Source organism: Dunckerocampus dactyliophorus, chromosome 3 (assembly GCF_027744805.1).
Source record: "Dunckerocampus dactyliophorus isolate RoL2022-P2 chromosome 3, RoL_Ddac_1.1, whole genome shotgun sequence".
Classification (NCBI taxonomy): Eukaryota; Metazoa; Chordata; class Actinopteri; order Syngnathiformes; family Syngnathidae; genus Dunckerocampus; species Dunckerocampus dactyliophorus.
The window spans coordinates 24,547,333-24,563,027 of record NC_072821.1 but is presented as its reverse complement, the minus strand read 5'-3'; the positions used below and the strand labels follow the sequence as shown (position 1 = coordinate 24,563,027).

At 38.1% G+C, this 15,695-nt stretch overlaps 1 protein-coding gene across 22 annotated transcripts in view; it reads left to right on the top strand.

Annotated features, from left to right (window-relative positions):
* madd (MAP-kinase activating death domain) overlaps positions 1-15,695 on the top strand; it is a 62,368-nt gene that overhangs the window by 22,372 nt on the left and 24,301 nt on the right. For 8 of the 22 annotated variants that reach the window (XM_054771070.1, XM_054771068.1, XM_054771080.1 and 5 more), the window contains 10 exons: positions 218-259; positions 862-879; positions 5,872-5,977; positions 6,094-6,280; positions 6,493-6,643; positions 7,005-7,208; positions 9,168-9,218; positions 10,842-10,945; positions 14,386-14,469; positions 14,558-14,716. In XM_054771070.1, the coding sequence (XP_054627045.1) occupies positions 218-259; positions 862-879; positions 5,872-5,977; positions 6,094-6,280; positions 6,493-6,643; positions 7,005-7,208; positions 9,168-9,218; positions 10,842-10,945; positions 14,386-14,469; positions 14,558-14,716 (1,106 nt within the window). The remainder of the gene's footprint in view (positions 1-217; positions 260-861; positions 880-5,871; positions 5,978-6,093; positions 6,281-6,492; positions 6,644-7,004; positions 7,209-9,167; positions 9,219-10,841; positions 10,946-14,385; positions 14,470-14,557; positions 14,717-15,695) is intronic. The other 14 variants (XM_054771091.1, XM_054771086.1, XM_054771085.1 and 11 more) reach the window with 6 other exon arrangements.

Here is a 15,695-nt window from a genome sequence, read left to right as displayed (position 1 = left end):
GCACCTAGGATGATAAAATAATGATTCAATCTTAACGAGTATTAAAGTGGTTATAACTGCAGTGCATACACAGTACTTACTAAAACAATGCATATTAATTACTAAGTTAGATAGTAATTAATTACAAAGTTAGATATGCAAGCAAATTTTTTTTGATCATCATTTGACTGTCATTCTGTTTTTTCTGTTCTGCTTTCTATATATTTTTTTATAAAAGAATATTTGAGTTTTGATATAGAGGAGGAGATGGACCAAGCAGGTCTGTAGAGATTCTGTTTTTATAGCCTGTCCTTTTTTCTTCCCTTTGATTGCTTGAACAAACATGGCACTATTTCAAAGGAGAGCATTGAGGATTTGAAACATAGTTTTTCTCTCAAGCCTGTAAATGGAAGCATCCAGTCAAAACTCAAGTCTTTGCTTTCAATTTGCTGTGCTTTTGTAAGGTGCAGAATTTTAATGTGCAGCCTTTAATATTTGTACTCATTTGATTTTATACACCGTCTTATTTTATATACCATCACCATTGTCACACCTGCAGTACCGGAGAGGATTTCCAAGTTTTTTGTTTGTTTTGGATGAAAGTTAAAATATGGGAAACTATTTAAACGGGATGGAAAAGAAAGTTTAAAATAGAGTAATTTCCTGGGAGGATTGATCAGTCAAATGTAGGATATTGGCCAACCTTGCCAAGTTTGCTTTTTTCCTAAGACGAAATGATGATTAAAAGAATAGGTTGGATTTTCAATTGAGAGAAAAAACAGGTGTAGCATGACACTCAATAGCTCTAATCCAAGGGAATAGCTGCCATAGAAATGTTGTTCTATTCCTTAGATCACGATGTGTTTTATATTTGTTGTCCAGATGCACCTGACAGCCCGGGTATGTCATGTTTGCAGTGTTACTCTGTATTACATCCTGAGTAGGCTTTTTTCTGTGATTTGATGTGGCCTGTACCTATCTTAGTTTCCCTATTTCTCAGCATAGGACTAAGATAGAAGACACTGTGGTGTGCTATATATCCACACCTTCCTGTCTCTTCCCTGGTCATACCGTTTTGTGTGACTGATAGTTTTATTGATAAGATGACCTCCTGGATAACACAACTCTTTATATTTGCACCTTAACGAGCACAGTCATCATCAAAGTGTGGTTGGTGGTGTAGGCTATGTTCACGCTGCATTTTTCCAAATGCGACTCAGCACACATTCGTATGTAGATATACAGGTAAATCTGATATGTGTTTGAGGTACTGCAGTCTGAACAGTGAGGTTGCACCCGACCTATAAGTAATCGAAAGGCCCGTTTTGCCGTACTTACTAAGACTTGGATAAAGGTACTCACCGATGTAGGCAAAAGTTCTCCTTGTCATCCAAAAATTATTTCAAAAAAGTCTCACGTCAATGTCCCACGTCTCCTGACGCGGACATTCACCCACACTCTCCGCAGAACAGACGTCGCACGTTTCCCACAAACTGCCATAGCCAATATTTTTGCCCTCTTTCTTCTTTATCTTAATCACTTGGTTAAGAAAATGTTGAATCCCATTGCACAAAATCCTTGAAATTGCCACAAACGTGCCAAGGAGAGCACAAACTGAGGCAATGTGTGTGACGTCGTGCTTTTGTGCTTAAGCGCAACTTCCTGGATGCTTTGCATTCACATGGACAATTTATTTGGTAACACGAACCACCACATAAAACAGTGGTTGCGCGTACCCCTTCAGACATTTGATTTGAAGCCATGTACCCCATATTCCTGCACATAAACCTTTTTATCTTAAGTAACTTGAAATGTATCATATAATATAACATAATTAATTGTTTAATTCATTTTATATAATTATGAGTCAAAAATTTGTATTTTGCATGGTCACATTTTGATAGTGGGCTGAACGGTGGCCTAGTGGTTAGCATGTTGGCCAGACATTCAGGAGATCCGGGAGATTTGGGTTTGAATCTGTGTGTAGTTTGCATGTTCTCCCTGTGCGTGCGTGGGCTTTCTCCGGGTACTCTGGTTTCCTCCCACATTCCAAAAACATGCATGTTAGGTTAATTGGTGACTCTAAATTGTCCATAGGTATGGATGTGTGTGTTGTTTGTCTATATGTGCCCAGCGATTGGTTGGCGACCAGTCCAGGGTGTACCCCGCCTCTTGCCCGAAGTCAGCTGGGATAGGCTCCAGCATACCGGCGACCCTAGTGAGGATAAGCAGCATAGAAGATGGATGGATGGATATTTTGATAGTTTCATATGAGAACTAATAGTTAATCGTCCTCGATAACTTTTATTCCAGTCTGATGTTGTCCTTCCGTTTTGAATGGTTTGAATTTGGGCTTCACTTTTTTTGTCCACTCACGATGGCTATGGTTTAAGTCTGCATATTTAATACCAAATTGAAGGGGAAAGTTTAACAATCATGATAAAGCAGTATCCGAAGTACAAAAACACATGCAACCAACCAAGAAGCCTCCTTTTCGGGGCAATACCCACTCACAGTGACAGGTTTTCACTGCTGGCCCGTGCCCCCGTGGGATTGGAACACCGATATAAATGAAATCTTAATGATTAAACATTCTTAATGCACAAAATAATCATCAAACTTACTTACTTATTTATATGATGCACACAGAGCAATGAACAACTTCATGCTGTGTCTCCTTTGTGCTCCGTTCTCCTTGCGCCACGAGGCATTTTATGCTCACTCATAATTGTGAGTGTTAGGCACTAATAGTTTATTATTTTTATTCATATACCTCCTATTACAATTGGGGGTATGTGTACCCCACTTTGGGAACCTAGAACATAAAATATTGGATTTTAACAAAAAATAGGAATTGGTCATCAGACCCTCCAGTATGAACTGTATTGCAATTGCTCGTCCACCGTTACATTTCACAAATGAAATGGCAAGTAATAGAAAACCTTCAAAGTAACCCACAAAATCAAAATGAAGACGTGTCATTTAATCAACCTCCACATGTGATACTGAGAGCAGACAAATTGTAAAAGCACAACCAAGTAGAGACTAAAATGACTCTTGTGTGAATAACACAAATATGATAAGGCCATTTCACTCATTCATTTATTTTTGATACCGCTTGTCCTCATTATGGTCATAGCTGAGGTGGAGCCTATCTCAGCTGACTTTGGGCAAGAGGCGGGATACACCCAGAACTGGTCGCCAGTCAGTCACAGGACACATATAGACAAATGACCATTCACACTCACATTCACACATTTGGAAAATTTAGACTCTCCAATTAACCTAACATGAATGTTTTTGAGATGTGGGCGGAAGCTGGAGAAATCCCTGGGCACTGGGACAGCATGAAAACGCCGCACAGATGCCCCAACTTTGTTCTATATGAACAGTATTCTTAAATTGCATCTGTTGTTGTGGTCTGGTGCTATATATATAAAATAACAGGACTTTCTTCTTCTGTAATAGTTGGAGGAACACTGGAGTTAATACGACATAATTTTTGTTAGTACTTGTATATAGTTTTGCTTTTTTTCTCTGTTTGATGTCATGTTAAGTGTGTATGCATGTTATGTTATGGGTTGAGGATTAGACTGGTTGTGTTAGGGCCAGTATCCCTCTCTCTGTCCACTTCTTGGCGGCACTAATTCTGGGTTTTGTGTGCAGTATTTGGGCTAAATTCTCTAATGGAGATAATAACAGAGGCCCGCCCGGGGAGCGGAGAAGGTGGGTTCTGTCTGCCCTTTCCCAGAGTGAGCTGCATGCTTCTCCAAGCCAGTCAACTACATCTCCCAAAATCCTTTTCTGTTTTGTTTTTGCTCATTCAAGTCCCTGAGTGTGTCTTTACTGATATACTCTGTCATCCCGCAGACTGTTTTCACTTCACATTATGTGTATTTTAGTTATTAAGCCATCCATCACAAGCATTTTAAAAGTGTGGGAAGGATTTAAAAACACATTATGTAACATAACCACAGGGAAATTGCACGAAACACAGTACAGGATGTTAAAGGGTAGTAAATTAAAAATAACTTGTTTACTTTCGTTGTTCTTTTTTTGTACTGCTTCTACACTCTGGATGGGGTTGGGGCCTAGTTCCTACTGTATTTGTGCAATGCAGATGCAATAGTAGCTACAGCAATGTTATGCAACTTTTAAGTCTACTCGGAGCCGTTGTTTTTTTATCTGCAGAAAAAAAAACCCTGGTCCGTCCTAGCTTAAGATTGACATTGACATTTTTTCCCCCCTAGCCTAATGTACAGTTCTAGGAGTTGTGATAGTTGGCCTGAGAAACCTGTTTAATTGGGCAGCCATTGAAAACTAAAAGAAATGTAAATCACGACTTTCTTGCTGAGAATTGAGATTGCGATTCTCTGGGGTGATTTTTACACACACGCACACACACATGAATTATTCTCTCATTATTCATATATACTCATTATTGTTTTGTTCTGCTTTGAAGAAACTTAAATGGTCTTTCTGCCGTTCTTCATGGGAGGTCCGGAAGGACAGTTGAGAGGGGCCTTTTTAAATAGAAATGAATATTGTGAATATGAGAATTAAAAATAATCCATCAAGTTATCAAAAATATGGCATGCTCGTTCACCCCACAGTAGATTTATGTACGTAATAAAGACAAGTCAAAAGAAAAGTCAACAAAACAATGCATTTGCTTCTCCCGTGAGCTGATGATATGAATGATAGCCTGCAAGCCTTGCCAGTGACATCGGACATTAGAACCAGGGCAGTGGAGCCAACTCGCCCTGGCCAGTGAGGAGGAAGTGTTAGCCATCATGTTAACAACAGTGCATCATGAGTCCTTGAGAAAACTGACAGCATTTCTTTGTAATGCAGCTTTTAAGGAAAAAATGGTTGTCATGTAGAAATTAGATGAATTCATTTTTTATTTATTTTTTTGTCCAGCCCTCATATGCATTCTTTGGAAATAGTTTTTTGTAGTGAAGTGGCTGAGGTGGCAGCATGTAGCTATTATTTATTATCTTATTATTTATTATCTATTTTGATGTTAGGTATATTATATCGCTTCCATAGCTTTCCAATGAGATTATATTTACACAACAAAGTCACTACTGTCTGTTGCTTTTGAGTATGGTTCAACTGATGGTGTTGTACTTTGTTTTTCTCTTTGACTCATATCGAGAATTAATGATAAAGAAACATTTGCAAACTGAAGTATTGGGTAAATTCTACTCGTACAAACAAGTAAGACAATATATCTCGTGATCTAACATGTAAACATTGCGTTACTGGGAGTCTGTCGTTTATACAAGTATTGTTTGAGCTATGACTCACTTGTTGGTTGGCCGCCTCATTATCACTGCAGTGGTTTGTACTAAAAGCATGATTGGCACAACCCCCACAGTATGACCAATGACATTGAGGTAATTCAGATGAGTCAGCTTGTGCTCTTTTGTTTTCTAACTTATTTGATTTATCACTCCATCTTTTTTTCTTGTGCATGGAATAGCTGATGAAATTTCTGCAAATACCTGTAATAGTTTTGGTCTCTTATATCTATATTGTTGAATGCAACGCCACCACCGAGAGCACAATTTTCCGTGTGTATATCCTTGTTTGTTCTGCCCTTCAACTCTTCTGTGATAACATTGTTCTTGTCTAGTGATTATATGGTCCAAAGTTAACATGAGCAGGTGGTTCTTGGTGTGTCTTCGTCTTTTTACAGTGGTGCAAATGTGGAAAAAACAAAAGCTCTTTAGAAACTTGACCTGGTACATTGTGCCAAGTTACAAGCCCCTTATTTAGTGTTCTTCTTTTAACTGCTGCTGTATCCAGTGCGCTAGCTTGTAATTCTTTTGTCAGACGATGTTCCTCTTTGGTGCTTTTGACATATTGCATTGCTTCCTTCAACAGGTGCACGTGCACCTCGAGCACTTGTGGATCAGAAGTCTTCTGTCATCAAGCACAGCCCAACAGTGAAGAGGGAATCTCCATCTCCTCAGGGTGGCAACAACACAAGGTATTTGTCTCATAAAGCAAGAAATATTATAGCACAATGTCCAATATTGAATGTTACACACATTAATGAACCATATTAAAGGATCTTTTACATCTGAGCTTGTGTTATCTGGACAGCGAAAACCAGCAGTTCTTAAAGGAGGTTGTACAGAGTGTTCTGGATGGACAAGGAGTCGGCTGGCTCAACATGAAAAAAGTGCGCCGCCTGTTGGAGAATGAGCAGCTTCGTGTGTTTGTGCTGAGCAAATTGAATAGAGCCACCCAGTCAGAGGAAGACTCCAGACAGGAAATCATACGTGATGTAGTGAGTTTTTTTTTGTAATTCACATCATATTTATTATAGGCACGATGCCAAACTTTATTTAACCATAGTTATAATTGCCTGATTTTGTCTGTGAAACAATTGTTGCCAACATTGTAATATTGTCAATATTAAATGAAGAAGCTAAACATTTATAAATTCATATGTCAAATTGTATTTCAACTGCAGAATTGGCATGAGCTTGCGTTTTTCAGGAGGTGAGCAGGAAGGTGTACAAGGGCATGCTGGACATCTTGAAGTGTACAGTGTCCAGTTTGGAGCATTCCTACACAAATGCGGGCCTTGGAGGAATGGCCAGTGTCTTCAGCGTGTTGGAGATAGCGCGCACACATTATCAGACCAAAGGTAAGTTTCACATCCATCACCAGGGAAGTGGACAGAATCTTTTTTTGGTTTTTTTTAAAAATTGGATTAAGCCTGTTTGTCTTTCAAGCTTGTTTTGCTAAGATGCTTTGGGTTTGTGCTGCAACCACTAGTCTTGTCTTTGTCATACATTTTTATTTGGGATTGGCATTTATTATGTTGATCCCAAATTTGTATTGAGCTTTTAACAAGCATGCTATATGATAATCCACTTGAAATTATTTACTAATGTTTTCTCCTCCTTGAACTAATATTCATTCTCCTGTGTTTCATTTTAACCTTTCTTTCTTCAAAATTTTGGTGGAACGTCGTCTGTGCCCCTTTAATTTTGGTAACTTGTTAGACCCTGAAAAGCGCAAGCGAAGCCCCACAGACAGTGCTGGCAGCCCAGGCAGTAAAGAGAGTCCTTCTGGTCGTATGGAGGCTGCCAAACCTCAAGGACTTCTGAACATTCCCCATCTGCAGCTGCCACATCACACAACGGGCAGAGGAGCCCGCCATTTTGACACCAGGAGTCTGAATGAAGAAAACTTTATTGCCTCGATTGGTGTGTACACCACTCCAGCCTGGTTGCATGTGGACTGTGAGATCCCCTACAAAGTTCATCAACCCTGGAGCCAGTTCCTACCCCTTCTCCAACCATTTCTGAGAATGTCCCTTTCACTTGTCCTTAACAATGCAGGTGGTACAATATTCCACACATTTGCCCACTTTCATGATTAATTTGGCAAAATAGTTCTGCAAGGTCAGAAAATATCGGCTTTCGCCACAAGATTGGGCCGATCCGGTTGCCGTATCACATTTGTAACTCTGAGCCACACTTCAACATGGTCGTGCAGTAATGCTTCTCAAAGCTGGTTGCCACTCAATTCCCGCAGCCCGCAAGAAGAAGAAAATGCAACACCACCATGCAAACATATCCACGGTGTACCGTGGTGAAGTTAGTTTCACGTTGGATGTTGGATATTCAGCTCCGTAGCTACAGCGGTAGTTTCCTCTCACTGTGCCTGGACTGCTGCGTCATGTAGCAATGTTACAAAATTTAGAAATTTGTAAAATCAACTCTGCGATTAATTCTATCTGATACAGCACAACTTCATCTTTAATTTGATACCCCATTCACTTCTCTACTCTAATACTCTAATATTACAGTAAAGAAGTTAGAGTACATTTTAAACCGGAAAATAGTGCCTTTGGTCCCCATTACTTCAACATTGAGTCAAGACAAAAGCTGTGATTGACCCACAGACCTTGGTAAGTGCAACCGCACTACAAAATATATAACTTAGGCTGTGAAAATCTGTTTTAAAAGTCAACAGATTAGCCATTTACATTTTTTTTATAATCAAAGTCCAGGGAATAAAGCCAAGTGGCATATTTTTCATGTATATGCCTCACACTGCAGTGTAGCAACACACTGTGTATTCCATTTTCACTACACACTAACCAAAAAAACAAACAAAAAAAAAAAACAATCCAAAATCAATCGGTACCGGATCAGCTCGGACTATTAAAAACCAAAAAATGTGGATCGGGACATAAATATATATTGAAAAATTAACTGTGAAAGTGTTTGGAATATAAGCCTGTTATCCTGCTGAGATTGTGTTTGTCTCGCCTTCCTTAACCATCTGTGTCCTTGTTTGCCTCCTCTGTAGAGGTCTGTCGTCAGCCTCTAAGCACCTAGAACGCATGTCTTTTATTTTTCTTTTAATACCTAAATCTGCAGTAGCGGACGAGGTAAATCAGTCAAATGGGCATCACTAGAAGTGTGCGTTCGCTTGTGCCTTTACTGCAGGTTCCTACAATGTGTGCTGTATAAAATGGCAGCTCCTTTTGCTCTCAGCATGGAGGGTGGAAACATCACTCCCAGTAAACAGTCCCAGTTCAGAAATAAATGGAAATGTTTGGTTTCTATAATCACAAAATTTTGTATTTGAAATAATTTTTTTGGAGACGTATTCTGGGTCTGTATACCGGGGACACTTTCAGTCAAACAATGTGACACCTTTTTCACCCCGCACCCCTTTTCTTCCTATTTAAAAGCTGCACCCTCAATTCTACAGAATGCTGTGAGATGTGCATCCCAGCTTTTGCAACTGCTCTCATTTCACCTAGTGGCTTGTCAGCCTATCAACCCGCATTCCAAGCTCTTTTTCAAACTCTCTCAATTCTCTGGAGAGCCAAACGACTTGAATTTATGAAGGGTGTATGTAGTCCGAGTCTGTGCACCATCTGAAGTCTGTGTGGCTCTCCAGGTGCTATGAGTGTGTTGTAATGTTACCATAGTAGCTGACTGGCATGATGAACGCAGCCTGAAGAGACATGTCTTTTTCAGGTTGGTTGCAGCTACATGCAAACATTACAAAACATTCTACTAATGCCATTTTATTTTAAGTGCTCTTTATTTTGTTTTAATTTCAATGCACATCCACCATACATACCTTTTCAACCTGCTCTCTGACTCTCTGTCTTTCTCTCCTTGCTTGCAATGCATCTTGGGTAGAATTGTGGAGCAAGCACCAGGATAAGCAAAAATCTATGGAAAAACCACAGAGTAAGAAACTTCACACATCCAAAAAAGATTGGGGTATTAAACTGTTGATCCTTTCTTTCACCCCTTTCTGTCCTTTTATATAGCCAATGATGTCTTTACATCAGTAGATGCAAAGCATTGTGCCTATGACATAGAGAGGGACCTATAACATCAATATGCATAGGCATTAGTTGGATAGCTTGGATAGCTTCACAGTTGAACATGCATTATATCGCATGCAGTATCATTATCTTATTTGACCAATTTCCAGGCAGTCGTTTCTTTAAAGTCTAGAATTATATGACTCAGAGTGATGGTCCGGGCAAAAAGGTAAATCCCTTTCAGTGTCAGTGTAGTTTGCATCCTTGCTTTTTGATGATGGTAAATGTGGAAAATTGTATGCTGAAGTTTACGGGTTTATTCTATTTCTAAGCATAAATTAACACATGCTGCCCTTTCCAGCTCTTGAACTATTCTTTCCGGTTTGTGTTCTTTATTTTTGGAAAATATTATCAAAGCTTTAGCAAATATCTTATGTTACAAAAGAACTAGACCACAATAGTCAACTGAAGGTGACAGATGAAACACACTTTCTTTTTGTCAGGTTGTCGGCATGCCTTACTGCCTGTGTCTGTGTTGTTGTTGTAACTTCAGCCACGTTGGCAGCACTGACAAAGAGTTATTGTTGCGCTAAGTGATGGAGTGTTACACTGCTACACGCTCTTGCAGTTTTGTTTTCATTTGTGATTGGTTTTCACTATTTTACTGCACTTTGGGCTTGCTCCCTTGTCCCTCCTCTGTCTGGTCCTCCTAAAGTTGATTGATCTATACTTAAAGGATCGTTTACATATATTAGCCATTCACATGAATTGTCTGTGCAATTTTGGGGTTTCAAGGATATTTTGGAACTATTTAGTTTTTCCCTTGGCAAACAAGTAATAATGTTCAGTGTTATGTATGAACCTAAACATGGGTTCAATACAGAACTGTCTTTACAAATCTTCTGGCAGATTTTGCATTTGACCTACAGTGCTTGTCCTATTCAGGCCCTCCTTTCAAGCAGACATTTTTTATTTGTACTCAACATCCCAAAATGACGAAGCTTATTTCAAAAAAGTAAAATATCAGCTGTACTCAGGTATTTAGCTCCTTTTATTTCTCGTGATCATTTTTGGGATGTTTTTACACTCTTGGGATGATCTTGACCATTACATTAATTACTGTACCTGACCTTGTACAGATTAAGCAATATATAAAATAGCTGGATGTGTGTGTGTATATATTATATTTATAATAGAAATCCAAACTTTTGCACTACTTTTCTCAAGTAGAGATGTCTGTTATACAATTATTTTGCTTTTAAAATACATTTACGAAATCCCAATATTGCCATGACTTTCATGTGATGGGTGTAATTAAAATTCTGAAGTGATTTTTTGTCAACAGCTTATGTATGACAAAGTAGGTTTTCATACCAGATGTAATGGTCATTAGACCAATATAGTTTGGGCACTGTTGCACTGTGCTAAATTGATTACCTGAATAAAGTGGTGGTGTGGGGTGCTGGCTTTGAACTGGTCGACTGCAGCAAGGTAAGGTTGTTGAAATATTGATAGCGGACTGACAGTTGTATTCATCCCTCAGGGGCTGAAGGAGCAAAGCAGCAGCGCCCTCAAGTGACTGATGCAGAGGAGAAGAAATCACAGATCAGTGCTGATAGTGGACTCAGTGTTACATCTGCATCTCAGGTTAGTACACGGTGCACACAATATCGCCTTAAACAGTCTGTAATACAATAGCTTCAGTATTTGATGTATTGAAGGAATGAAAATCCATAATGGACAAGTAACAGTTGTAGATCCCTGTTTTTTGCTGGGGTTATATTCAGAAGCACCAGTGAATGGCGAAAATCTGCAAGTAATTGAGACCTCCATTAAAATATCAAATTTATTGCACGTGACTCACTCCCCCGCATCCTTCCAAACCCTCCTGCGAGCTTGACTTTGACGTTCTCCTCCAGTGTCAGATGAATATTTGCAATGAAAGTGAATGTTGTAATTATTAGATTAGATTCAGCTCCCAGAACCCTACCCTTTTCTCCTCAGTATTAAGTGCATTTACTTGTACTCACCACTAATGAATGACAATGTAAGATGATGAATAAAAAGATGGAATCAGAGTCATGTTGTAGGCAGTCACAGCACACAACTATGGAAGGACCGCCAAACAAAGTGCGAAATCGTGATGTTAATGAAAAACATCCGTAAAGCATAAAGACAGGCCTGTCAAGATAACAAGTTTGGCTGAATGATAACTTCTACAAATAATTTCCAATAAACGATATTGTCAACGTTGTTTTGAGACCATTTTTTCATTAACTCATTTAATACCAAAGATATGTAATTATACGCTTTTATAACCCCGAACGCCTGATCCCAAAGATGTATTTAAAAGTTGTTGTGGAAACAATTATTTCTTAAGAAAAGAGAATGGCTGAAATAAAGACAGGGAGTATGTGCAGTTTATTTCTTTTGCAAAAGAGGTCAGACATCATACAGAAATCATACAGGTTAAGTCCAAAGAAGTTACATCACAGGGAGACTTCCAGATTGCACCCCCTTACAATTGATGCGTGCAAATGAATTACATTGTTACAGAAAATAATCCCTTCTTCGATGCCTTTCTGTCTGTGGGGGGGTGAAGAGTGAAGAGGCTGCAGGGTGTGCTCAGATACAAGATTTGAAGCTCTACAAAAGTATATAAAAATTTGTTCACATTATAAGATAATGTGTTACCTAAGTTATACCTGTAAACTATCAATTTTCCCATTACATCACATTACAACAGCGTGAGAGGCTAAAAGAGATGATGACACAACTCCCCACTAATGCATGTGGCAGTAGAGTAGTTTTAAGCCATAAAAACGGCCACTAGATAGCAGAAGTGCATTTGATCATAGCTTGGCAGCGATCATTTAAATGGAGAAATCATCAAGGAAAAAGCGGAAGATCTTGGAGGAGTGTAGTGTGCTGAAGGTTAAGCATTGTAGGGAAATTTTAACGCATACACACATACACATGCAAACAAATGTCAAAATTGTAAATAGTTCATGTTGTTATATTTGTAAATTATTTATTTTGATGTGAAAAAACTTTTTTGTGTCATTTATGATACGGTGTATTTGTCTAGATATTAAAGCTGTCACAAAAGTAAAAATTATTTGTGTCAGTGAAAGTTATGCTTGTAATGTATCTTCACAAAAAGCTGTTTTTCTCCATTTTCTTATCGGGAACTGATATTTTCCTGAAACTTACCTATGTTCTGTTGATTGCTAAAGAACGGAAAAAGGTACAAACAAACTTTTTTTTCTGATGAAAGACGGGAGCTTCCTATTTTGTGTGCCTTGAAAATCAGTTCAAATAATCTAAAATGGTTGGTACTGCAGGGGTTGTCTTTTAAAAAAAATGTCCGGGATTGATTGAGTTAATGATAATATACAGTATGTCATAATAATGTGAGGACACTGCATCACAAGCAATAAACTTTAATTTCTCAAAGGCATTTAATTAGGTTAAGATTAAGATTAAGATTAAAACGTGACAAGAAAAAAACATGTCTTTGGGGGGCATTAGGCCTGGGACAATAATAAATTAATCACACAATAAATGAAATTAACTTGATAATTTGCCACCCTGAATATATTTCCATGTGCACGCATGTCTATTTTCCTCATCTCCCGCCTTTAAGCAGGCAGGCAGAGTTCACTCTGTGCATTGGTTTCAGCACCTTGGCGTGTTTGTTCCATAGAACAACGGCATGAACGGAGTGAGCCCTTGTGTCAGTCATACAATCTCTTTGCTAGCATACACACAGAGTACAGAAGACTGCAGCCCAGTAGAAATTATATTAGTACCTTGCAATATATTGTTGTATATATTTTTAAAATATCTTTTCACTGTATGTTTCTAAGAACAAAAAAAATCACAATCATAACCAAAAACAATAAAAAATACTTCTGTTAATTAAAAAAAAAAAACACTCCAATAAAAAACACACCCAACAATGAAAACAATAAATAAAATGGAGTCTCTGTGAACAAAATTGCAGTTCAATCCAGTTGAATACAATTGAATACATTATTACTTAGCACAAGAGTAACACACTTCACCTTTCGCTGAAACATAATGTAAAAAAATAGTTCCCCAAAGTGTATTGATTAGAAAAAAATAAAAAAAAGCCGAAAACCGAAGTGTAACTCCTGGACACTGTGCCATATTTCTGATTTTGAATCAGTGTCACTTCCGTTATTGTCTGAATCTTGACAAAAAAATTGAGAAATAACTCGGAAATACTCTGAATTTCACATTGTGTGTCAATGCAAATGTTAGCTCATTTTCATATACACGTTCACATTGTGTGTCCATAAAAAGAATATGCCACTTTGAAACTCTCAGGGTGCCCCGACTTTTGCACATGCCAAAATTATGTTTTTTTATTTTTGTAATTTTGTTCAATTTATGTAGTAAAATGTAACTCTGCATTAATGTTTCCTCATAATATTTTATTTTTTTCTTCATATACCTAAATATGAATATTCATATTTTTAATACATAAAATATGCTGTTTTTTGACGGGTGCTCTGACTTTCGCACACAACTGTGTATTGAGGCTGGCAAAATTATCTAGTTTGTTTTAATTTATCATACGATGAATTGATTTATTGATTATCGTGACAGGCCCACACAAAGACATTAACATGTAAAATTGTGGGCTTTTTTCAACAGTTGTACATGTATGCTGTACATCTAACCTCTATTATCACATTCTTATAAATTTATTTCTGACCAAGGGTGTATGAGATGTGTTTTCTGCGGCAAAAACAGTGGAGAAAGGAAAAAAGCTTGATGAAATTTATTGACCAAAAAAAAAAAAAAAAGTGAATTTGTGGGGCTGTGAACGCTGAATCGAGAATGGGCAGGGATCCACTGTGAGGCCAGTGGATCAGTGGTGTAGTCTGCAGTGCTGCCTTTTGTGCCTCACTAGGTACAGTCTGTACTTTTTGTCATATTTCTTCTGAAAAAATATGGTCATTAGATGTTACGACCTGACTTATACTTTGATAACAGTATATATAGGATACTTTGATTTATTGAGCCCCTTTTCTGTTGTTCTTCGCCTGGCTTTGTAGAGGAGTGACACAGATTCTGTAACAAGTTCAGAACCTCCCATCTTAACGAGAAGTACGAGTCAAGACTCTGAGGCGAGCACAGTGGTAGGGCATGACCAACTCATTTATAAACGTTTATAAAAATCTGTCAAGTGAAGCATGATTTATTGAAAGTATTTTTGTGCATATTTAGATAAGCAATAGCTCTGGAGAGACTCTTGGTGCTGACAGTGACTTGAGCAGCACAGCGGGAGATGGCCTGGGCGGAAGAAGCGCTCTACATTTAGCCCAGTCCAGAGGGACCCTCTCTGACAGTGAGATTGAAACCAACCCTGCCACCAGCTCAGTCTTTGTAAGTTCATCAATTATGGCTCAGGATGCAAAAAAGTGGGGAAAAAACTGTCTCTTCATGACTTGGTTCAGATTTACAGCTGTTTATTGCCTGTAAAGCCTAGACTTAAGCCGAGGTAAAACCAGGATTTTAGTTTAGTGTCATCCAAGCATAAGGTATTGATTCTAGAACACAAGTTTGAGGTTTTAAATGCATACCATAAAGTAATCCGGAAAGATTTTTTTCCACTGGTAAGAAGCAAAAAATTGGGTGCTGTTTATACACGATGACAGGTCTGTGAGAAATTGATGAGAAGCCCATTTTTAGAATAGCCGTCTGTGGGTCAGACAGTTGTTTTGACTTTAGCGCCCTCTGCTGTACAGTTGCTGAAAATGCTTGTGTATGCAATTAACTTATCTGACGGCGGTTTGTATTTTCATACAGTGAAACGATCTCTATATACACTGAAGCTAACCTAAGCTTCCAATGTAAAATACAATACAACGTTGGAGTTTATTCAAATTCACACTGAAGCAATGCAATAAAATAATAGAGAAAAAGAAGCAGTGAAAGATAAGATATCAAAACATCTCTGAAAATTGCAAATTTCTTTATTTTGATTTATTATTATTATTATTATTATTATTATTATTATTAATCTGTGCTTAGCCATAATATTAAAGATTTAGATGCCGAAGTTCAGATTACTTCTTTATTCTTCTTTTTGAAATTGCTTAGTACCTTTACGCATGTTGATTTTAAATGAAAGAGTTGGCAAGCATTTATGAACTAAAATTTTTTTTTCCCCCGCCATGAGCCTGAAAATGGGGGTGCGGTTAATACACGGGTGCAGTTTATACACGGTGCTTTACGGTACAACAAAAATTGTGTGTTATGTGACTGGTTGGGTCCTGGCATATCAGGGGTTAAAGTTTTATAGTCTGGTAACTGTTTCTGGCATGTATTAGCAAGCATTTTGAAGTTGCACTACAAAGGTGAG